The sequence below is a fragment of the Rousettus aegyptiacus genome, unplaced genomic scaffold (genome assembly GCF_014176215.1).
Source record: "Rousettus aegyptiacus isolate mRouAeg1 unplaced genomic scaffold, mRouAeg1.p scaffold_m13_p_18, whole genome shotgun sequence".
Lineage (NCBI taxonomy): Eukaryota > Metazoa > Chordata > Mammalia > Chiroptera > Pteropodidae > Rousettus > Rousettus aegyptiacus.
Genome location: NW_023416293.1, coordinates 21,436,057 through 21,461,756, shown reverse-complemented (window position 1 = coordinate 21,461,756; position 25,700 = coordinate 21,436,057). Strand labels below are relative to the sequence as shown.

The 25,700-nt window shown below is 33.5% G+C and overlaps 1 protein-coding gene across 12 annotated transcripts in view; it reads right to left on the bottom strand.

The window, feature by feature from the left end:
• Positions 1–25,700, bottom strand: part of RGS7 (regulator of G protein signaling 7) — a 557,275-nt gene that overhangs the window by 227,072 nt on the left and 304,503 nt on the right. For 10 of the 12 annotated variants that reach the window (XM_016166718.2, XM_036235631.1, XM_016166716.2 and 7 more), the window contains exon 4: positions 677–727. The exons of the other annotated variants lie outside the window; for them this stretch is intronic. In XM_016166718.2, coding sequence (XP_016022204.1) covers positions 677–727 — 51 coding nt within the window. The remainder of the gene's footprint in view (positions 1–676; positions 728–25,700) is intronic. 12 annotated transcript variants of the gene reach the window in all.

The window sequence follows — 25,700 nt, the reverse complement described above, 5'->3', positions numbered from 1 at the left end:
AAGCAATAAGACCAACACATGTGCAATAAAGAATAACACATAACAAAATTAAGCAGCAAATTGAGTATTATCAAATGTAAGTATTCTTGGTAACTATTCATGGTGAAGAAAAGCCAATGGGAGTGAATTATAAAGAGAAGGTCATAAAATAGGTTGGGTTTAAATGCCAGTATAGAAAAAATCGCATGCAGTTTTAAAGGATTCTATTTAGTTAAATGTGCTTGCAAATGTTCAGAGATGAAAAAGAATCTGGCCTAATAGAAAATAAAATCAAGATTTTGGCACGCTTGCATGTTGACTTACTTAAGTTTCATAAAACACAGTATTAAGAGCATTTTACTGATGAAGGAAAAAAAAGGAGAGAAATCATTACTTCATAATCACTTGCTATGAATTATATGTACAATTATTTATGAACATGCTCACAGCTCATCCATTCTAACAATCGCCAATCACCTGAATCAACATTAAATACGTAAAAAATTGTAAATATACACTGAGTAAATTTTAGATAAATATATATTGACAATCACAAAATGTGTATAAACGCTAAAAGCACAGTTAAGTATAATTATAATTTTTCAGATTTGTTTGGTTGTCATATTAGCTCTGAGTAGACAAATTTCTTAAAATTGCAAAGAAAATAATTCTATCAGTGGGAAAATGATTTATTTACCTGGATCTTCTATAGTTAAGTTCTTTATTAACCATTGAACAATGTCTGACCCTAGAAAAAAGAAAAAAAGAAAAACACAAATATATGTGAACATTTGTTTGTACACACGTAACTTTAAGAACCCTCAACTTTTGGCCCTCATCCTAGTAGGAATGTTTCTAATCATTACAGTAACAGATTAAGGATCAGCCATATGTGGCTTTGTTTCCAAAAACTGGGCGTTTTTGGAAACAAAGTGTGAACGCACAGGTTTTCTTCAATGAGCCAAAGTGTAAACTAGTAAATTATTAAATATGAAATAGTTAAACATGAAGATTTAATATACCAGTAGTAGATAAAGTGATTTATTCATTTGTTAATGGAATAAATGTTTATTGAGTGTTCACTTATTTCAAGCACAATTCTGAGTGTGGCATAACTAATACTTTATAAGATGGTCCCTGTCTCATTTCTGGGAGTCCCCATCTCATTTTCTACCTATTCTTAAGCCAAGCCAAATTCGATGTCAGTTTTTGAACACTCCTGCATGTTTCAAGCTTCTGTCCTTTATGGTACCTTTCTCTTTGACCGAAATGTCTTTCCATTATTTCCATTTCCATTAAGATTCATTTACACAATTGAACTTTCCTTGACCCTCACCTTTGTCCACTGAGTTTACAACACACTTTGTGGGACTTCACCGGAAACTGCGTGTTTTTGTGTGGTAGTGTTGATCACATGCAGCCATGGCTTTTTACTTGACTAAATTAAAGCCCTAAAGTGAGCAGGGCATTGTATTGATCTTTGTCTATTTGGAGCATGGTCGAAGCTTAATAATGTGTGATAAAGAAAAATACACGTGTGAATTTGTTTTTCATTTCACAGAGAAGAAATGAGGGAGCCTCTGCATAAAATGTAATGTTTGAGGTAGATTTTGATATATGCACAAGACGGAAACTAAGTTGCCGAAGGGACATATGTCAAAGTTAAAAAGTGGAGAATGTTCAATGAAAACCACTTAAAGCACACTTTCTATATACTAGGTGCGGAAATAATAGGGCATTGCAACTAACAGAAGTGTTCATACTGCATTCTGCAGGTTTTGAATTTCAGGCTAAAGAATTTGGAAGTTCATACATATAAATTAGGCAGAGTAAAAGACATGCAACTATTTTTGAGCAGAAGGTGACATTATCAAAGCGAATTTAAGGAATTTGCGTACTTGAGGCCAGCGGGGGGGGGGGGGGGGGGCGGGGGAGCAGAGCGTCTGATGTTCTTGCTGGCTGTGAGCCAGGACTGAAAGCGTGAGGTTCTGAACAAGTCAGTGTGTAAGTGAATTAAAGCAAAATTTGAGATTCGTTTCAGAACTTTGGTCAGCAGGAGAATTAAAAGAGAACTCGAGGTTTTCAGTTTGGCGGCCCGCAGATGACTGAATGGCGAAAATATGAGTCGAAATGGAAGTTAAAGGAAAAGGAATTGATATATCGTGGATTCTCATTTCTATTAGATTTAGCTTTCTCATTTCTACATAAATTGATAAATACATGTATGAAAATAGTTATGCATACATAGTAGGCTGCATCAGGGCTACATGAGTGGCATTTCGTGTGAACTGAGGTTCCACTTTTACCTTTCTTGGAGACTGGCCAAAGTGCAGCCTGCCCACCTGAGATCTAGCAAATGAGTTGCATTAACGACAGCTAAGTAATTCTAGTTCCTCAATGCAAAACAGTTTATAACTAAAATTTCAAAATACATTTGATTATCAAACTTGGCAATTATGTCCTAAAAGTTATAAATATATTTGTACCCAACATCGATTTTTAAATGCAATATGCATGCATTTAAAAAATAATTTCAAGCATTAACTGTAACTTGTATTCTTTTGTAACTGGTCCTTTTACAGCTACCATTGATTTAAATGCATTTTGAAATGATAGATTTTCCAAGATCCTAAAGAGAGCTCTGAAGGAAGGAAGGAAGGAAGGAAGGAAGGAAGGAAGGAAGGAAGGAAGGAAGGAAGGAAGGAAGGAAGGAAGGGAGGGTGGGAGGAAAGAAGAAAAGAAGGAAGGGAGGAAGGATGAGAGGGAGGGAGCAAGGGAGGGGGCGAAAGCACTCACGAAAGCATAGACATTGAAAGTGTTGTGTTCAGCCTTATAGCCCAAGTCATCTTGAGGCATGCATTTCTCTTGAAAAAAGAGAAGGGAACTAAGTTTTCCAAATATGTATGTAGTGATACTTGAGCAGTATAGACTCTCGGTTGCTCAAATTTTATGCAATATCCAGGCACTCTGCTCATTTCTCACATTAGAACATCTATTTGGGGGATATATGTGAACAGCCACTGGAAAATTCTCATTCTTTTGAAGAGAACCATAAGATAGAGCAATGTGCTATCATAATCATATTGAGAACTGATTCAAATTTCAAAGAGAGCATTATAGTCAGGAGGAGTATAGGAAGAAATAGTACCTTTCTTGTACTTTCTCAGCCTTATATTTAATGAATAAATGGGCAGATATGCTAAAAATTTTCAGGTACGAATGTATATATCTTGAATATTTTAGAGTTCCAGTCATCTTAATTCTGAGGATCTCAGAGTAACATGCAGGATTTTTGGTTTTTTGTTTGTTTCTATTTTTTTTTCTATTTTGTTTTAAACAAATTTTCAAGGAGCTATTGATTAGCTACAATGTAAAACTAATTAAGAGATGCAATAATGTCTCATATCCTAAGAGTATAAAGAAAATCTCTGCGCCGCAGTGCACCGCAGCCTCTGGAAGGCTTAGCCCTGATCAGTGCCCATACTCTTGCTTTGAATTCTTGGAGGCATATAACACATTTAGAGTTATAAAATGATGTGTTCCCTCTACTTAGCAGAAGCAGTATAAGTTTTATTGTTGTATAATCTCAGTAGTCTATGATTTGAAATTTGAAAAGCAAAACGACAGCAAAATTATTCTTGACACACTGCCCACAGTTCTCCACATGCCATATTCTTTCTTACTTCCACAACTTTGCTAATAGTACCCAGTCTCTCTTTTTCCATTGGCTAATCCCAAATGACTCCATAAAGTTCCACTCATACATTACTCCAGAAAGCCTAGTCTGCTCACCCTCACCCCACCTTACCAGGTAAAATGTTTCTCCTCTATGCTCTTTTGATATCCTCATCATTTGATACACTTATCTTAATTTTTGTCTATTTTTGCCTTTGTATCATGAGTTCCTTGAAGGCAGGGATGTGTTTTATTTCTCTTTGGATTCCGAACACACAGACCAGTGCCTGGACAGCATCTGCCACACAAATGTTTGACTGCATGTATATTTCAGGTACTGTAATCTCCCCTCACTATGATCATTTCTCCCATTCAAAGCTGTCACTTCACTATGCCATCTATAATTAAAGCAAGTAAATCAAAGACATTTAGACATTGATATTATTTCCTCATCTGTGTTAGGGACTTGAGTAGTAAAGGAACTTTCCCAAGCCTGCCCCTGTTCTGAGCCTGTATTACCACCATTGCTGTCCATGACCCCTCTGCAGATTACAGCCCACCCTTCGCTACAAGTGTCAACTACACAGTGAACCTGAATTTGAGATTCACACAGACACACACACAGACACACACACACACAAACTTATGAAATTTTTATTAATATGATATATGAAGACTTTGTAAGAAACTAAATGTTACAATTTTGATTTGCGTCCTTAAAAAATGAACTATTTTTATAATTTCTGTTAAAGTCATTAATGAAAACTTTACTTTCTAATCACAATGGATGAGGCCCAAACATTCCTGAGGCAAGACATTAACCTGCACAATATATTTCTCTCAGAAAAAATGAACAGACTCTTTGCACTACCCAAATCCCTTTGCTGAACCTTCGGAACCAAATACCTTATTTAATGAATACCATAAATAATCCATGGTTCTGGGGAAATAACTTTCTCAAGATCTCTAGCTAAATATAAGACATTCTATCTATGTATCTGGATAATATTTTTCCACACTATTCTTAGTTTCTTAAAATAGGCACACTAAATGTTTGTCATCATCATCATTAAGTAGTAATAATGAACATTTATTGAGTTTCTATGGAAGTCTGGCTGTAGACCTGCAATTTTAGGGATAACAAGGAAATAATGTGGAATGAAAGAGTCACTGTTTTGTGAGTTCTTTGACAGAAGAAACAATGTATTATTCATCACATTTAGCCTATGTTCTTCCAAGTGCTACAACACAGATCACCGTTAAATATTTCTTGAAGGTATGCTCAATGTTTATAGATATATATTTTATGCACGAATGATCCAAAACACTGAAAAATCAGCTGCAACAGTAAGTCCCATCCAGCCTTTTATGACATCCTAATGTATCTCTAATTGTCACAATTTTTGAAATTCTTCATACAAAAATAATTTCAACTGTTTAATTTTAAAATCTAACAAATTTCTATTAGATTTGAAAAATAAAGGGTAAGCTAGCATATTATCCTTTTGTAAAGCTGAAAAAATTAACTAAATTTTCTTAATCTTTCTTTAAAATAAGTTATTGCTAATATCTAAGAAAATGTTTTGTTTCTGATGATTACTGCTTGTTGATGCATTCTGTCTCATTTTAAATGCAATTGCACAACCCTTGTCAGGTCTGAGGATGTTTTTGATGAGGTATTCAAAGTTTAAATGCTATTTATATTATTTTCAACACTTTGTTACTGAGATACCCCTTGGTCCCCCATGGTGTGTATTATCCCCCACTAAAGGATAATAAACTAGACTTGTTAGATCATAGGCGTATTCTTGGTGAGCTATGACTGGAGGACAGTGACTCTTTTTTTTCCTTTTTTTTTTCTGTTAAGATAAAATTGACATACAACATTATGTTAATTTCAGGAAGGACTATAGCATAATGATTCAATATTCGTATAAACTGCAAAGTGATTACTACAAGAAGTCCAGTTAACACCCATTACCATATAGTTACCAAGTTTTTTTTTCTTATGATGAGAACTTTTAAGATCTACTCCCCTATCAACTTTCAAATATATAATAGAGTTTTATAGTCATTGTGCTGTACATTATACCCTTAAGACTTATTTATTTTATAACTGGAAGTTTGTCCATTTTGACTACATTTATCCATTTCACTTTCCTGCCCCTCAACGCTGCCCTGGCAACCACCAATCTGTTCTCTGTATCTATGAGTTTGGATTTTTTTTTTTTTTAGATTCCACATATAAGTGAGATTATACAATATTTGTCTTTCTCTGTCTGACTTATTCCCTTAGCATAACGTCCTCAAGTTCTATCTATATTGTCACAAGTGGCAAGTTTAGTTATTTTTTAAGATTGAATTATATTCCATTATATTTGTACCACATCTTTATTCATTCATCCATTGATGGACATGTAGGTTGTTTCCATGTCTTGATTATTGTAAATAATGCTGCAATAAACATGGGGGTTCAGATATCCTTTTCCAATTAGTGTTTTCATTCTTTTTGTATAAATACCCAGAAGTGGAATTGCTGGATCTTATGGTAGTTCTATTTTTAATTTTTTGAGGAACCTCCATTGACATTTTTAAGTAAGGAAATTGCTAATACCCAAGATTAATACATTAATAACAAAAAATGAGTTATTTTATTAGTTTTTTTTTATTATTATTATAGAGTGCAATCTTAGAGGGAAGTACAAAAATCAATGATTAAATGAAGAAATTTACTAAAAGACATCTTGAACCGAAGGGAGGCGACACATTTGGGCTTCAAGAACAAATGGAAGCAGGACTCTGATGATGTCAGAAGTGTCCCCCTGCTCTCATCTTGGTTCCTTTATAGACATATTTCTCTCTAAAAAAAAACCTTTGGTGTTTCCTCTCTACAAAGTGGGTCATGAGGCTCATGGCTCCTGGGCTTACATCTCCTCCATTGAAGGTAGCAGGAAGAAAGAGGCTAAAATCCTGTAGTCTCATTTCCTAATTTCTGATGGAGGGTCTCATTTGGGGGAAGTTATCCATTCCTGTTTCAATCAACTGTGACAAGAAAGGAGGGATCAGAGTGCATAAACACAGCTGTGCTGGAGGGAGGAATAGATGGAAACGGTTTCCAGAAAATAATGGTACTTAGCAGGTAAACAATAGATGTAAACTACAGCTCCCTTCAAGTTCTTCAGCTTTTACATTTTTTACTTTAAAAAAAAAGAGAGAGAGAGAGAGGAGATGAAGTTCAAAAATTTATCAAATTTCTAATGAAATAAGCATGGTGTTTTGCTTTGTTACATGTTTTGTTCTACAAAATCATATTTCCAAAAGGCAGGGTGTAAATCCATATTTTTATGGGAATAAAGCCACATTTTATGTGCACTAAAAGACTTCAAAAGAATCTCATAGTATATATGTAATTGTGTGTATTTATGAGTGTGTATCTTTTAAAGTAAAAAATTTGTTTTCTAAAGTGAATAACTGATATCCGATTGAATACTGTTATGTCTAGGTTTTTATGTATCAACTATATTTAGAAAAGATTATCCAGTTGCCACAGCATTAAATTACCTTCTGATCACAGTTTGGAACTGGATCAAACTTTTAATACTAAAGCACATCTTCCAGTCTTCCATAGCTAATAGTTCCTCTGAAATCCAGAGACCAACAGGACAGTAATAATCAAAACAGAGATTATTCCTGTCTTAAATCTGAGACACATTTTAAACCTTAGTCTATGACATTTTAAAAATGTAGAAAAGATGACATTTAAAGGCATTTGTAGCTGTGATGGCAAAAAGCAAATTATCTCGTTGATTACATTTTCCAGTTTCTTGCTCTTCAGAGTTCTGTGACCTTTGCCCCAAAGGCAGAAACACAGAAAATGATGGCCTTTGTAAACATAACCTGGATCTGCAAATCAGAGGGTCAACAGCCCAAATATTTATTGCAATTACTACTAGTGTTTTCTAAAGGTAGAAAGCATAAAAGTATATTTCCCCACCTTTTGGCAAAGCAAAATGAAATTAAGTTATTGGGTAGAGGTCTTCAATTGTTTTTGAGCAATTATTTAATCAAGATCCTGGGGATTTATCTGGATTTTTAAATTTAGTTGTAAAAGTTCCATTAACCATAAAAAGTTCTTTTTAGACACAAAGTAAGAATTTTGTGCTGCTGCAAAGCCTAAGAAGCTTTAAAGATAGGCAGCGAAAACAGCAAAGCAGAAAAGATGACAAAGTTAGGGGATAAAAGGAAATCAAGATGACCTTAAGAATTGTTTCTTATCCTCTCCCAGAGCTCAAGATGATTATTCATTAACCAAAGGAGATTTTTTCCAAATCATGTTCTAAGAAACACCACTTGTGTCTCTTGTATGAAATGGTGATAAGTATGGGAAATACTACAGAATTAGATGAAGTGAAAAAATGGTTCTTTGGTATAGCTTTTATTGTGATAAAGAATACTGTAGAAAATTAAGTCAGAGTAAGTTTTCAGTGCTTCCTCAGGATGGCGATATGAAATCCCTTTAAAGAAAAAAAAAATCACACTCACTTTTTTCCTGATTCAGAAGTTCTTAAGACAGATAAAAAATGAAATTAGTGATGCATAAAATATGCAAGTGTAACTATGAATTTTCAGTTAGCTAATATATTGAAACTATCTACAATAAATGATTCATTGATTAATCAATTAATCAATTCCATATGCTAGCTGCTAGGCCTAAAGAAAAATCTAACAGATTTGTTCTCAACATATCTTTTTAAAATTATAGGCCATGTCCAATTGTCAAATTGTCTCCATGAGGGACACAGGAGATAAAGAAAATGTTGATGGATTGATACATAAAATTTTCCTTTAGTGTAGTCTACAGCCACAATAGGAAGAAAGAGAAAATTAACATCTACTAAATTTTTGCTATAAGATATGCTAGGTATTTCATATGAGTTTCCATTAAAATGGAAAGGTAGAAACCTTGGCTTTTAATATTAATTGTTTAGAAATTCATTAAATGAAAATTTCCAGAACTAAAACAGGAATGAATCATCCAAAATGCATGTTTAATTATGTTTTTTCTCTAATGAAAAGTCTTCAATGGTCTTCTCACTGGTGCCTGGATAGAGTCTAAAGGACTTACATAGCAGTATGAGGCCTTTCATGGTTTGCCTCTTTTCTGTCCCTCGGCCTCAGGTCTCACCCTTTTCTCTTCTATATTTTATAACTTAAAATCATCAACTTAACATTCTTTAATTGTATATAGAATGATGTTTCATACTTTGTACTTTTACAAGTACTATTTATTCTGTTTGGAATAACTTTCTCCATTTAAGACACAATTCAAGTGACGCTTTTTCTTGAAAGTTGTCTTGGTTATAACCTCCCTCACCTCCTGTCCCATACTGAATTAAAGATTCCACCCCAGGATCTCATATCATCATGTCCTGTCTTCTGTTACAACTTATAATGTTGAACAAATATTATCTATACATGTATCACTAGACTGTGCTTCAAGGACTAGAGCACTCAAGAACTACTAGTCAGGATTTGAATAGAATTTCTCAAAGGGAAACTCAGAATATAATAGTCTTTAATACTTTGGAATCTTCCCGTATTTTGAGTTAGTATTGGAATTCTTTAACTGTCACGGCTACATAAATAAATGTTATACTTTCAAATCTATAAAGTTAAGAATCATTTGATTTCTTTGGATTAAGAATATCTTGCAAAATAACCATACACATTTAATACTGATTTTTAAATACAATTAAAAATGAAGTAAATTTTGAACTGTACCTTTAAACTAGAAATTCTCCATTTTGACAAGAATAGCACTATATAAAGAAATGCTTGTGTTCTGTTTTAGATTATATTAATATTTATTTTACTATGGTCAATAAAGTTACTATATTCAGAATTGAAAAATACATGTGACTCACACTATGTTTCAAGTAATTTTATTAATTAAATTGTCCTTAACAGATTTTATTTTTTAGACTAGTTTTAGGTTCACATAATATTGAGCAGAAGGTACAGCGATTTCCCATGTACCCCCTGCCCACACACAGGCATAGCATCTACCATCATCAATATGCTCTGCCAATGCTGAGCATTCGTTACAATTAGTGAACCTACACTGATACATCATTATCTCCTAGAGTTTCTAGCTGACGTTAGGGTTCACTTTTGTACATTCTATGGGTTTGGGCAGACTTACGATGACGTTTATCCACTATTACAGTACCATGCGAAGTAGCTTCGCTGCCCTCGAAATTCTCTGTACTCCATTTTTTATCTCACTCTCTCTTGCAACCCCTGGCAACCACTGAGCTTTTACTATCTCCATAGTGTTGCCTTTTCCAGAATGTTGTACAGTTGCAATCATACAGCAAATAGTCTTTTCGGATAGGTTTCTTTCATTTGGTAATATGAATTTAAGCTTCTTTCATGTCTTTTCATGGCTTAATAGCTCATTTCCTTCTTAGCATTAAATTGCATTCCATTGTTTGAGGGTGCTAAGAATACACAATGGGGAAAAGATAGTCTCTTCAAAAAATGTTGCTGGGAAATGGGATAGTCACAAGCCAAAGAATGAAATTAGATCCTATCTTACATCATACACAAAAATCAACTCAAAAAGGATTAAAGACTTAAATGTAAGAGTTAAAACCATAAAACTCCTAGAAGAAAATATAATAGAAAAGTTTCTTGACATTGGCCTTGCCAATAAATTTCTTTGATATAATACCAAAAGCTCAGGAAAGTAAAAATAAACAAGTGAACTATTTCAAACTAAAAAGCTTTTGTACAGCAGAGTAAACAACCAACAAAATAAAAAGACAATCTACAAGTTGAAAAAAAACATATTTGCAAAAAAAAAAAAAAAATGACCAAAGGACCTGGGTAGACATTTTTCTAGAAAGGGCATGCAAATAACCAGCAAGTATATTAAAATGTGTTTAGCATCACTAATTATCAGGGAAATGCAAATCCAAACCATAATGGAATTATCATCTTGCACCTTTTTAGGATGGCATATATATAACAAGTGTTTATGAGGATATAGAGAAAAGAGAACTCCACTGTTGGAGGGAATGTAAATTGGTATAGCCAATAGGGAAAACAGTATGAAGATTCCTGAAAAAAATAAAAATAGAACTACCATAAGATCTAGTAATTCTTTTCCTGGGTATCTACCCAAAGGAAGTAAAACTGGTACCTCAAAGTGATATCCTTGTTCCTTGTGACATCATTTATAATGGTCAATATATAGAAATAACTTAAGTGTCCATTGACAGATGAATGAATAAAGAAAATGTAATAAATATAGCACAATATCATTCAGCTTAAAAAAGAAGGAAATTCTGCCATTTGTGACAACATGGATGCACTGAATGACGTTATGCTAAGTGAAGTGAGCCAGACATAAAAAGACAAATACTGCACGTTCTCAGTTACAATGTGAAATCTAAACAATTCAAAGTCATAAAAGCAGAGAAAATAATAGTGGTTGCCAGGGCCTGGGGGTGGGGTGTGAATGGGGAAGATGTTGGTCAAAGGGTACAAAGTTTTAGTATTCAGGATTAATAAGGTCTAGTGCCAAAATGGTCACTATAGTTAATAATTGTATTGTTTAATTCAAATTTGTTGAGAGTAGATATTAATTGTTCTTACCAAAAACAAATAATAGTAACTATATAGGTAATGGATACATTAATTAGCTTGAGTGTGGTAATCATATCACAGTGTATACATAAATCGAAAGATCATGTTGTACACCTTTAATATACACAATTTTTGTCTATCAATTATACCTCAATAAAGCTTAGAGAGTAAGAGGAAATATAATAAGAGGCCAGAGAACTCCCCTGTCCTCTTTGTAGTATGTGAAGATATAATAAGAAATCAGCAGTTTGCAGCCTGAAAGAGAATTCTTCCCAGATCTCAGACTTCCAGCCTTGAGAACTCTGAGATATGTATTTCTGTTGTTTATAAACTATCTAGTTGATGGTAACTAAGCCCAAGTTGACTAAGATGAAGGACATCTTAATTGCTTCCAAGTTTTGACAATTATTAATAAAGTTGCTATAGGCATTCATGTGCCAGTTTTTGTATGGACATGTTTTCAACTCTTTGGAGTAAATACCAAGTGCAATCATTTGATTATATGGTAAGAGTATGTTTAGTTTTGTAAGAAACCACGAAACTAACTTCCAAAGTGGCTGCACCATTTTGCGTTCCCACCAGCAGTGAATGAGAGAGAGTTCTTGCTGCTCCACATCCCCACTGGCCTTGCCAATGCCCTGGAACAGGTGTGTGGTGGTATCCTCCTGTTGTTTTAATTTTCATTTCTCTGATGACATATGATTATGACATAAGCATCTTTTCATATGCTTATTTGCTATATGTATATCTTCCTTGGTGATGTGTCTGTTAAGGTGTCTCATTTTTTAAATCAGGTTATTTTCTTATTGTTAAATTTTATGAGTTCTTTGTATATTTGGGGTAACAGTCTTTTATCAGGTGTATCTTTGTAAGTATTTCTTCCCAGTCTGTGGTTTATCTCCTCATTCTCTTCACATGGTCTTTTACAGAAGTTTTTAATTTTAATCATGTCCAGCCTATCAATTATTATTTTTTTATGGATCATGGATTTTGTGTTGCATCTAAAAAATCATTGCTATACCAATGGCCATCTAAGTTTTCACTTATCTCCTAGGACTATTACAGATTTGGATTTTACATTTAGGATTATGATTCATTTTGAGTTAACTTTTGCAAGGGGTATAAGATCTTCATCTGGATTTATTACTATTTTTTTCCGCGTGGATGTCCAGTTGCTCCAGCACCATTTGTTGAAAGGACTATCTTTATTTTATTATATTGCCTTTGCTTTGTTGACTGTATTTGTGCAGGTCTATTTCTAGGTTCTCTATTCTATTTCATTGATCTATGCGTCTTTTCCCCACCAGCATCACACAGCCTTTATTACTATACTTATATATATGTTTTGAATACATAATATAAGTAGATTATAAATTTCTCTTACACTATTCTTTTTCCAAAGAGTAGTTTTTTAGTTATTCTATTTCCTTTGCTTTCCATGTAAATTTTAGAATTATTTTGCGTATAACAACAAAATATTCTTACTTGGATTTTGATAGGAATTGCATTTAACTGGTGAATCAATTTGAGGAGAATTGATATCTTTAGAAGGTTCTGGCTTCAAATCTATAAATATGATATGTATCCATTTTTTACATATTCTTTCATTTCTTTCATAAGTATTTTGTAGTTTCGGCATACAAATCCTGTACATATTTTATTAGATTTATAACTAAGTATTTAACTTTTTGAGTGCTCATAAGTGGTATTATATTTTTAATTTGAACATTTACATGCTAATTGTTAGTATATAGCCAGAGAATTGGCTTTTGCATATTTACCTTCTATCCTGTAAACTTGGACTCAATTCTTAGCTCTAGGTGTGTTTCTGTAGATTCCTTGAGATTTTCTATGTAGAAAATAATATCATCCTCAAATAGGAGATTTTTAAAATTTTTTCCTTTCTGATATATACATATTTTTCCATTTCCTTGCCTTTTTGTCCTGGCTATAATTTACTGCATTATGTTGAATAAATCCTTGCCTTATTCCCAATCTTCCAAGGAAAGCACATAGTCTTTTACCATTATGTACAATGTAAGCTGAATATTTTTTTGTGAATGCTTTTTATCAAGTTAAGAGGGTGGCCTTCTATGCTCTTTTTTTTTTTTTTTTTTTTTTTTTTTTTTTTTTTTTTTAGTTTATTTGTTATTATGAGTGTAGAATTTTGTCTAAAGTTTATACTGTATTGTTTGATATAATCATGTAACTTTTTAGCCTATTATAATGGTATATTTCATTGATTAATTTTTGCATATAAACAGACTGCATCACTGAAATAAACCGAGTTGGTCATGGTGTATAATTATTTTGATATATTGCCAAATTCTATTTGCTAAAAGTTTGCTAAGGCTTTCGACATCTATATTCATGCAGGGTTTTGGCCTGTTGTGTTATTTTTTGTACTTTCTTTTTCTGGTTCTTGGTATCAGGGTAATAATAACTTTATAAAATTAATGAGAAGCATTTCTTCCTCTTCTATTTTCTGGAAGAGGTTATGTGGAATTTGCATTAATTATTTTTTAAACATTTTGGTAGAATTCTCCAGTAAAGCCATATAAGCCTGGAGATTTTTTAAATGCATTTTTTAACTATGGATTTAATTTTCTTAATTATTATCAGGATATTCAAATTATCTGTTTCATACTGGATAAATTATCGCAGTTTGAGACTTTTAAGGAATTGATCCATTTTGTATAAGTTTTCAAATTATATATGTAAAAGGTGTATAGTATTATTTTATCCTCTTGATATCTACAAGGATTGTAGTAATTTCTTGTTTTGTTCTTGAAAAATAGTAATGTGTGTCTTGTCTCTTTTTTCTTTGTCAGTCCTGTACAGATTTGTCAATTTTATTGATCTTTTAAAAGAACCAGCTCTTTGTTTCATTGATTTTCTTGTTTTTCTGTTTTCAGAAAAGTTGATTGATTTATGCTCATATCTGTATTATTTCCTTCCTTCTGCTTGCTTTGGATTTATTTTCCTCTTCTTTTTCTAGATTCTTGTGTGAGAGTTCAAATTATTGATTTGAAACATTTCCTCTTTTGTAGTATATATATTTATGTTACAAATTTCCCTCTCAGCACAACTTTAGCAGTGTCTTACAGATTTTAAAATGTTGTATTTTCATTTTCATTCAGCTCAATTAATTTTTTAAATTTTCCTTGAGGCTTCTGCATTGACCAACTGATTTTGTAAAACATGCTGTTTAATTTGTGTTTAGAAATTTTACTGTTAGCTTTCTGTTATTGTTTTCTAATTTGATCCCATTGTGGTCAGAGAACATACTTTAGATAATTTCTAAAATTTTAAGTTTGTTCAGCTGTAGTTTCTCACCCAGAATATAGTCTGTCTTTGGTGAATGTTCTGTGTGTGTCTAAGAAAGGTGTGCATTCTGCTATTGCTGGCTGAGATATACTATACATGCCAAATGCATCTGCTCAGAAATATAATTATTACTCATCTCGAAGATACTTTTAAAGTCAGAATTTCTATTATAAATCTAAGATAGTCAGTGTTACCAATTTTTGTTTTTGCTTCATTTTCTTGACATAAAATCATATTATGAAGCTAACCAGTGCAAAGGGAGGTGACATCTAATTGGCAGATAATTCCTTGTCTACTTTTCTATTTTACCTTTTCAATGATAGCCCTTTTATCAACTTTGCCATATGAGATTTCCTACAATCTATTTAAGAGATTTATCTTGGATTCATTCCTTTAGGAGATCCTCTTTCCCCTTTCTTAATATATCCATTCTATTTCTTCTCTTGAAGTTTAAAATTTGGCTGCATGTTATTCAAATACTAAGTTATTTCATTTATATATAACTTGCTTAGGGTCCAATAGTTACTTACCTGTTGAAATAATAATTGTTGTCTCTCAAAGTCTCAGTATAATTTAGAGAAAATACATTTTAAGCATCTTGCTGAATGCCATAATATTTACTTCATAAATCATTTTCAAAAAAATGCATTGTCTATGGATCTTAGATCCTGTTCTAGGAACTGGCAATATGGCAATGAACAAAGTCCCTGGTTCGAATATTCTATGGGGATAGACAGACAAGAAACAAATAAACATGTACATACCGAATGTACTAAGTAATGATAATTACTGTTAAAAAAAATAAGCAGAGTAATGGGGCAGGAAGCCTGGAATTGGTGGATGGGTGGCATGTTGCCATTTTTTATAAAGTAGTCTGTGAAGACATTTCAGGTAAAGTAATATTTTAGCAGCAATCTGAAAGAATCTATGGGATAAACTGTGAAAATGTCTGAGACAGAATATTCCAGGCAGAGAACACAAATTCCAAATTTGAAAAACAGAATCCTACTTGGCATATAGAAGCAGCAAGGAGGTAAGTGCAGTGGGAAGAGAGTTCTGAAGTTGAAAGTAAGAAGAGATGAAGACAAAGAGGTCATGAGGTAGATGAGGCAGCACTTGCCTACTCAATGTGACTCCTATGTCAAAGATAGATGGTAGAGGCCAAGGGTAGTAGAAAATATGAAAATAATAATAATAATAATAATAACAACAACAACGACAACATGATGATGCTGATGCTGATGATGGTAATAGAGAATTAACAAAAACAATTTTAGAATTTCTAGTTCTTTAGATCTCTTCCTCTCACTGTCTTCTCTTTTTCTTCTCCTAACTCTCTTCCTCTCTGGATGATCATAATCCATCCTGTTAAAGTGACTGAGTTATAGAAGAAAACAAATTATGGAGGAATGTTAATGGTACAAGCTAACCTTCGTTGTGAATTCAGGATGCTCAAAATCACTAGGAAATGGAGTATCAGGGACAAAGTTCTAAGGGAAGGAACAAAAAGGGTAAATCTCCTTCTTCCCTAGGCAATGTGCCTTTCCTCTTACTACTTCACGATCTGAGCCAGAGTCCAAGGCCCAGGCCCTCTGGGTGAGAAATGTGTTTTTTTCCTTCTTGAGGGGGCTAAACAGGCCCTAGGATGTAGCTGGAGAAATAAACAGCCTTCCCATAGAGGAATGAAAGGAAGCCACTCAAAATGACCATCATAACAGATTGTGCAGGATTAGATGCCAAAACCTAATCAGTAACAGAATATCCCTGTTCCTTGGCATATGTATTACAAGGAAAGCTGATTCTGTAACAGATGGCGAGACAGGATTCACAGATTTGGAATCTGATACAAAATGCTTCCTTGGGTCTAACACTAGAATAGTGACCATCACATAAATATTTGACAAGAATTTCTTAAATGAACGATTGACACAATGCTTCTCCTAAGCAAAACCCTACACAATTTTTAAACTATTTTGATTTACATTGTATATGGTATTTTGATCACTCAAAACTTTGGGTATCTTAAGTTGAGTCAAGCAATTATCTGCTACTGGACATGAAATACTAGCTTTACCTTAATCCCTACCCCACCTTTAACCTGATTTCTTCTTTATCAAAATGAAAATACTCTCTCTGGAAATGTCCTTGCTCTTTTGATGAAGGTTCTCTCTCTTGCATTTTCTCTTTCTATGTGTTAATAGTTTTAATTAGCAGATATGCTTTAAGAAACAGATTTTCTTCCTATACTGGGTAGTGGTTATACTAGTAAAGGTAAAATATAGAATGTGGAACTTGCTCTGTTGAATGGCCTAATCGCAGTGCTTCTCAACCCCCATTTCTCTTTATAATCACTTGGGGAAATTTTTAAACTCTAAATGTGAAGGTTCCACCTACAACAATTTTAATTCAATAAGTCAGGAGTAGGACCTGGAAAGAGGTATTTTGTAAAATCATTTGAGGTGAATTTACTATGTTGTCAAGTTTAAAAATCAATGTTTTAATGCAATCATATTTTCTAACTTTGGTTAAATGTCCTCATAGAAGATTTTGTTTTATTAATAAAGGGACAAAGACAGTATTACCTCAAAAAAAACTCATCTGGTAGACTGTTTTTAACTAAATCAACAAAGTGAAAATAATTGAAATAGTCTCCTAATTTGTTCTCTTTTAGTAAAACGTTTCACTAGTTATGTCTACACATTTTTAAAATTACATTCAAAAAATTTTCTTTTGTTATTTCTAAGGGAAATATAGACAAAATATTGAAATTTTAATTTTATTTTAATTTGACAGAAAACATTTTATTAATATTTTCTTTTTAAAATTTATTTTATTTTTTCAATTACAGTTGACATTCTATATTATTTTATATTAATTTTTGGGCTATAGCCATAGTAGTTGGACATTCATATACCCTATGAAGTGATCCCTCTCATTAGTCTAGTACCTACTTGGCACCATACACAGTTATTACAATATTATTGATGCATTCTTTATCCCGTACTTTATACCCCCGTGACTATTTTGCAACTACCAATTTGTACTTCTTAATCCCTTCATCTTATTCACTCAGAACCCCCAAATCCCCTCCCACCTGGCAAACATCAATTTTTTCTCTGTATCTATGAATTCGTTCCTGTTTTATTTATTCATTTATTTTGTTCTTTAGATTCTACATATAAGTGAGAGCATATGGTATTTATCTTTTTCTTTCTGACTTACTTAATTTAGTGTAATAACATCCACATCCATCCATGGTGTCCCAACTGGTAAGATTTCACTCTCTTTTCAAGGCTAAGTAATACTCTATTGTGCATATGCACTACTACTTCTTTATCTGATCATCTATTGATGGAAACAAGTTGCTTCCACATCTTGGCTATTGTAAATAACATTGAAATGACTGTAGAGGTATATATATTTTCAAATTAGTTTTTTGGATTTCTTTAAATATCCAGAAGTGGAATTGCTGGGTCAAAAGTGGTTTTATTTTTAGTTTTTGAAGAACTTTCATATTGTTTTCCATAGTGGCTGCACCCCAGAATTTATAATCCCACCCATGGTACATAAGCATTCCTTTTCACCATGTTCTCATCACCACTTTTTGTTGACTTATTGCTGAAAGCCATTCTGACTGATGTAAAGTGATATTTCATTGTGGTATTAATGGCATTTCTCTGATGATTAGTCACCTTGAGTATCTTTACATATGTCTATTGGCCATCTGTATGTCCTCTTTTAGGAAATGTCTATTCAGGTTTTCTGTCCATTTTTTAATGTGATTGATTGATTTTTTTGGTGTTGAGTTGTATGAGTTCTTTACAATTTTGTGCATTAACCCTTTGGCAGATGTATCATTTGTGAATATCTTCTCTTAATCCATAAGCTATCTTTTTGTTTTGTTGATAGTTTCTTTTGCTGTGCAAAATTTTTTAGTTTTATGTAGTTACATTTGTTTATTTTTTCTTTTAATTTGCTTGCCTGAGGAGATATATCAGAAAAATATTACTAAGAGCAATGTCAGAGAATTTGCTGCATATGTTTTCTTCTAGAAGTTTTCTTCTAGTGATTTCAGGTCTTACATTTAATCTAGTTTGAGTTTATTCTTGTATATGGCATAAGAAGGTGGTTCAGTTTTATTTATTTGCACATATCTGTCCATAGGTTACCATTACCCCACTGAATATTCTTGCCTCTTTTGGCATAAATTGATTATATAGGCACAGGTTATTGCCATGGCTAGGACTGCAATACTAGGTTGAATAAAAGCAGTAAAAATGGACATCCTTGGGTTACTCTTGATCTTAAGAAAAACACACTTAGCTTTTCACCATTGAATATAATGTTAGGTATGGATTTGTCATGCCAATCCTTTTTGTCCTGCAAAGTTTCAGTTGAGAAATAGCTGGCAGTCTTGTGGGAGCTCCCTCGTAGGTAACTAAATGCCTTTCTCTTGCTGCGTTTATGATTTTCTCTTTGTGTTTTAAATTTTGCCATTTTCATTATGTTGTGTCTTATTGTGGGCCTCTTTGCATTCCTCCTGTTTGGGATTCTTTGTGCTTCTAACACTTGGATGTCGATTTCCTTCACCAGGTTAGGAAAGTTTTCAGTTATTTCTTTCTTCAAGTAAACTTTCAATTCTTCCGCTCTCTCTCTTCCCCATCTGGTGCTCCTATGATGAGAATGTTGGTATGCTTGATGTTATATCAGAAGTCCCTACAACTATTCTCATGTTTTTAATTCTATTCTTATTCTTTTTTGTTTGTTTGTTTATTTTGATTGGGTGCTTTCTGTCACCTTGTTTTCCAAATCGCTGATTTGATCTTTTGCTTCATCTAATCTGCTGTTGAGTCCTTCTTGTGTATCCTTCATTTCAGTTATTTTATTCTTCAATTCTAACCAGTTTTGTGTGTGTGTGTGTGTGTGTGTGTGTGTGTGTGTGTGTGTTTGTATATCCTTTTTTATGTTTACCATCTCTTTTGGAAGTTCTCACTACATTTCTCGAGCATCTTTATAACCAGTGTTTTGAACTTTGCATTTGGTAGGTTGCTTGCCTCCATTTTGTTTATTTTTTTTTTCCAGAGTTTTCTCCTGTTCTTTTATCTGGGATATGTTTCCTTTTCTTCTCATTTTGGTTACCCTCTGTGTTTGTTGCTATGTATTAGGTAGATAATATACATCTCACAGTCTAGTTTAGGTGTATTTATATAGTAGGCGCCATAGAGGCCCAGTGGTGCAATCTCCCTGATCATCTGTGCTGGGTGCTCTAGGAATGTCTTTTGAGTGGGTTGTGTGTACCCTCTTGTTGTAGGTGAGCCTTGATGGTTTTTGACATATCAGTGGGTGAAAATGACCCTTAGGTTGACTGGCTATGTGGATTGGCCATGTCTACAGCATAAGTGCTGCTGCATGGGTGCTGACCCCTCAAAGCCAAAATCACCCCATTGGGCTCTAGTGTCTGTTGAAACCACTAAAATTAAATTGAGATAAATTAAAAATTCAGTTCCTCAAACACATTAGTCACACTTCTAAGTGTTCAATACCCACATGTGGCTAGTGCTACTCTATTGGACAGTGTAGAGATAAAACATGTATATCACTGAAGAAAGTCTATTGGACAGTAGGTTCAGATGTTACAGTATTACAGAAATAATTCTCTGAATATGTGTGTGTGTGGGAGTGCACATGTGTTTGTTTCACAAATTAATCCTTAATTTTTCAACATGAGATTATGCATGTGAAAGTGAATAGCCAAGTTGGGAAGATCATTTCTGTGAAGTAAGAGTAAGAAGTAAATCCAAGAAATTAAAAAACTGGCCTGAACCAAAAACAAGAGGCAGAAGTTCAATTAGCTATAAAGTAGGAAAAAAAATTTTAAAAAAATTTAAAGTAGAATAGTAAGAATCAAACTTTCTAAGAAAGATATAAAACTTAGAAGGCTTAAAATAAGGGACTGATAAATATGAATATATATAAATTTAAAAATTCTAGACACGAAGAATAAAAGGCATATAAACAAAATTTTAAAAAATAAATAACTGTGGAATTTTTGCAATCAAAAAAGGAAATATTTCCTTCATTTAGCTTTAATCTTGATGCTACGATGTTACATTTTATATATATTGACACCAGATTTTGTTGTTGTTTTTTTTTATCCTCCACTAGAATGTAAGATCTATGAAGACAGAATTTTATCTGCTTTTTTTCATGGCTATATCTTCAATGCCAAAGGTAGTATCTGATGTTTGATAAGAAATCAATAAATGGTTGATTAATGAATAGATGAATATAAATTGAAAACTTTGAGAACAATAACTAGAGACCAGCAACCCAAGAGCAAAGTATGCAGAAATATGAAGATGATGTTCACTAAAAAATGGCAAATGGTCTCACTCATACTTAAATAAATTCTAATTAAAACAACATATGAATAAAAATTTTCACACAACACATTGACAAAATGAAAAAAGTTTCATAATATATCATTTTGAGTAGGATATTGGGAACCAGAACTTTCATGTACTTGTTATTTCAGTCTCTTTGCAGGATAATTTTGTAATATTTATAAAATAGCTATCACTTACCTTATAGCTCAGTAAATTCACCATTTAAAAATTTTTCCCTACTGACATGGTCATACATGTGCATAAAGACACACATTCACACACACAGATACACGGGTAAATATGCTCATTTCAGCATTGTTCGTAATAACCAAAAAAAGTAAAATGTCAGTAAAACCTGCTATTCTGGTGTTCTGAGCATGCGAATGCAGTTTGCTGAGTGCAATATTATTTCTCAAAAAGAAAGACTAAAGATTATAACAGAATCCATAAAGTGTTTAGTTCTAATTGAAAATTCTGAGTTTGGATCAAAACATAATTACTACAAAAACCATGACTCGATTCTAAACCCTTATGAAACAGCTCTCCCTCCTACTCCTGCACCTGCCTTTACCAAAATATCATGGGAATCCACTTACCTGATCATTAAACCAAAGTCAATTAGCACTTTTCTGGGCACCATGAGACAATAGCACAAAAGAAGCATCATTTCTACCTAGAAGAAGCTCACTGCCTAGTTCAGGAAGGCAGCTGTATAAAAAGGAGAAAGTTGGACTTTTTCTGACCCTGTGCCTTTACTCCAGGACCAAAACTAGAGATCCTAAAGAATCCACACAACTCATGGACCGTTTTTATAAACTCGGTCTACCTCCCCAGTAATTCATTTTCCACTTATTTGCTTACTCATTTGTTTGTTCACTCCTCAATTATGAGTACCTGCTATATAATGATGGAGACACTGGCATACTCAAGAGAAAAGGTAAAAAGAATATGATGCTCATTCTCAAAGAACTCATTGATTTGTAGTTGAGATAAGGAAACAAGTGAATATATTACAATGTGTTAAGTGCTGAAATAGACCTAAGAATAGCTCTCTGTGGAAGCGAATTCATAGAGTAACTAACATGGACTGAGAGAGGAGGAAAGAGGAGACATCAGAAACTCATGTAATGGTTAGCTTCCTCTCTCATTCTTCATGGTGACTGTTTCAATCTTTCATTATTGGCTCAAATTTCTCAGCAATTTCAATGAGGTTGCTCAAAATAAATGCAAAACACAGAAGTTAAACTAAAATCTATAGCTTTACTTTTACTGTGGTATAATTTATATACATCAAAGTGCACTTATTTTAAGTATAAAATTTGATAAGTTCTGAGAAATGTACTTACCACCTCAATTAAGACAGAACATTTCCTTCATCATAGTAACTTAAATGCCCTCATGATCCCTCTTGGTCAAGATGACCCCCTGCTCTGACAGAGAAAACCAGGATTCTCATTTTTATCACCATGCTTTAGTTTTACCTGTCTCAAACTTTAAAACGAAATCTTACGGCATGTATTTATTTGTGTCTGGCTTATTTTGTTCAACATTCTATTTTGATATGTTATTGCAGTATCAGTGTTCTTTCTAACTGTTGAGTCTTTTTCATTGTATGAATGTACTAACAATTTGTTTATGGACTTTTGACTTTTTGTAGTTTGCAGTCATGGTGAATAAGAATGCTATCACCTTTCATGTAGATTTATTATTGTGGACTTACATGTTCTTTTTTTTCATTTTGTAAACACTTTCTATCTGCTTTCCACAAACACGTAGTATTTCTATCTCATAAAAGTTAGAAGGTGGGAACGAAAAAACCAATGGTATCAGTGGGTCAATAAATCTCATTCTAATATTCAAGTGATGTACATTATAACATATATAACCCTTGCCTCTCACTTAAATTTAAAAATGAAGATTAACAGATATTAACTCCATCAACTTATAGTCTCCACATAAATAAATTTGTCTATCTTTATATTTTCTCTCTCCTATTTTCTCCTAGTTTCTAAGGAATCCACACAACTCATGGACCGTTTTTGTCCACTTTCTTGTCCAAGGCAAATCCCTCCTTATCTTAGTTTCTTATCTCCTCAAGGATTAAATCATATGTTGCCCCCAAGTCTTACTCATATTTTAAAATAAAAGTAAACCTCCATAGACAACAGTGTGGCACTTGGACTCTAGCAAGTGAGAAAATTTTGTACATATAGTCTTAATTAAATTATAACTAAAGTGACAAATGTGATGGAAAACTAAAGAAAGCAATTAAAACAGAGGATCCTGGTTCGGTTTAGAAGCTTGATACTTCTCTGAACACTTTTATGGAACAGGTTGAACCTGCATAGAAGAGAAGATTACTGATAAGGAAGGTCCTAGAAGAGACACGACAGAGTTAGAATCAAAGTACAAGGGATTCGATTTAGGTGGGATGTAAGTCAAAAACCCCTTTTTTCATAGAGAAAGAAAAGAAATGACTAGAAAATGAAAGTATTTTTAAAGTGTGAAAAATGGTAATGTTTATGTCTCAATTTTTCTTATGAACCAGGAGGCATAGCAATCTTTTGAAGCCATTGTGAGTATTATTTAGAATTTGAAGAAATAAGATATTAGAAGTCCTTCTATGAGAAGCAGGACAGGCTACTGACAAAGGATTAGTTAAAGGTTTGTTGACAGGTCCTGAGGGCCCATGTGAGATTGGGAAGTGTGGTGATTCGGTCTGTAAGACACACCAGTAGCACTCAGTTGTGCAGGCACAAGCTCGCAGAGAAAGCAGGTGGTTCTCAAGGTGTGTGTGGCACCAGAATAGGCCCAGGAGGCCATTGGGTGGTCTAGGGAGTTGAGAAAAATTGTTGAAGGAATAAGAAGAGATTCAAAAGTTTTGAAGTGACAGTAAAGTTAGGGAAATTCTATTTCTTCTGCCTCACATCAAATACACAAATATGTGATACATGAGCAAATGCTCAGACTCTGCTATGTATGGTTGCAAAGAAAGCAGTGTTTTTTAAAGATGAAGTTTCTGTTAAGGGCAGGAATTTCTGTAAAGAGACCGATAGCATAGGGAATATAGTCAACAATTTTATTGTAACTATTGTAGGTGATTATTAGATCATCTTGTAAATTATGTAATTTACAAGGTAGTTCACTTTGTAAATTACATAAATGCCTAACCACTATGCTCTACACTTGAAACTAATATATTAAATGTCAATTGTAATCAAAATAATAAAAGCAATTTAAAAAGAGTTTAAAAATAAAGGTAGGAAAAGTAAAAAGAGACTGAGCCCATAGTTATCTTCCTCTGGAATGATAGAGATGCTAGGAAGTTACCTAGACAAATGCTTCTCAAATTGTAGTGAGCATCGGAATCATATAGTTAAAAGGGAGATTCTGATTCAGTAAATCTAGGGTGAGTCCTGAGAGTCTGCATTTCTAACAATCTCCTCAGATGATGTTGCTACAGTCAGACCTTGAATATCAAGGACCTGAATCACCTGAGGAGTGTAAATGATTTCTGAATGACTTAATGGAGCTTTTTTATTTAAGAATCTAGGAAAAGAAGCTACCAGATATCAGAGAAAAAGCAAAAGGAATATATAAGTTTCTTTGGGCTCTATGGTGACAGATTCTATAGTGATCTGAATTTTAAGACTGCTCAAAAGCTTTGGAGGTTATAGTTCCAATAAGAGATGGCATTCACAGCTTTCCCCAGTCATTACTGAGGTGAGAACTGGAACCATCAGCTGGCACTCTGGGGACACACTGGCATGACAATATGCCCAGAAATGGGAAGTGGATATATCTGTGATTTTTAGTTCTATTAAGTTTAATATAAATGTTGAATAGAAATGTTGGAAGGCACACTTTAAATGGTTGGGAGGAAAGCCACCAATGGAGAATGACTGAAAAGCAGAAGAATTGGGTCAGACGAAGGTGCAAAACTGAAGAGTTCAGTAAATGTTATGGGTTGAATTATGTCTCCCAATTCCTGTATGAATGTCTTAACTTTCAGTACCTGAGAATATGACTGATTTGGAGATGGGCATTTAAAAATGTAACTAAGGTTAAATAAAGTCATTAAGGTCGGCCTTAATTTAATATGGCTGGTGTCCTTACGAGCAGAGAAAACTGAGATGCAGATGTATACAGAAAGAAGATAATGCAGAAACAGGGGAAAGACATCCATTTATAAGACAAGGAGAGAGGCCTCACCTGAAACCAACCCTGCCACACCTTGATATCAGACATTCAGCCTCCAGAACTGTGAGACAATACATTTCTATTGCTTAAGTCAGCCATTTTGTGGTACTTTGTTACTTCAGCCTTAGAGAACTACTAGAGTAAACGAGATGGCATTTGGGTAGAATAATGGGATAAGAGTTCTGGTATGACTATCTGGGCAAGAGGACTTTGCTCTGAAGCGATTACCCTGTCGGCACCATGAATGAGTATCTGGTGATGGTAGCAGTCTACAGTCTGGGTGCCTGTTGTAGAGACAATGAATTGGGACTCTTTAGGGATTAATATTTGCAACAAAATACACATGTAAGGCAACAAGAGTTAAAAATGTATGCTTCCCTGTTTCTAACACAAACACATTACTACATCTCAAATGAATTAAAAACCCTGCTCTGTGATGATCTCTTGCCAGTGGTTTCAATACCAAGAAAGGAACAATTGCCA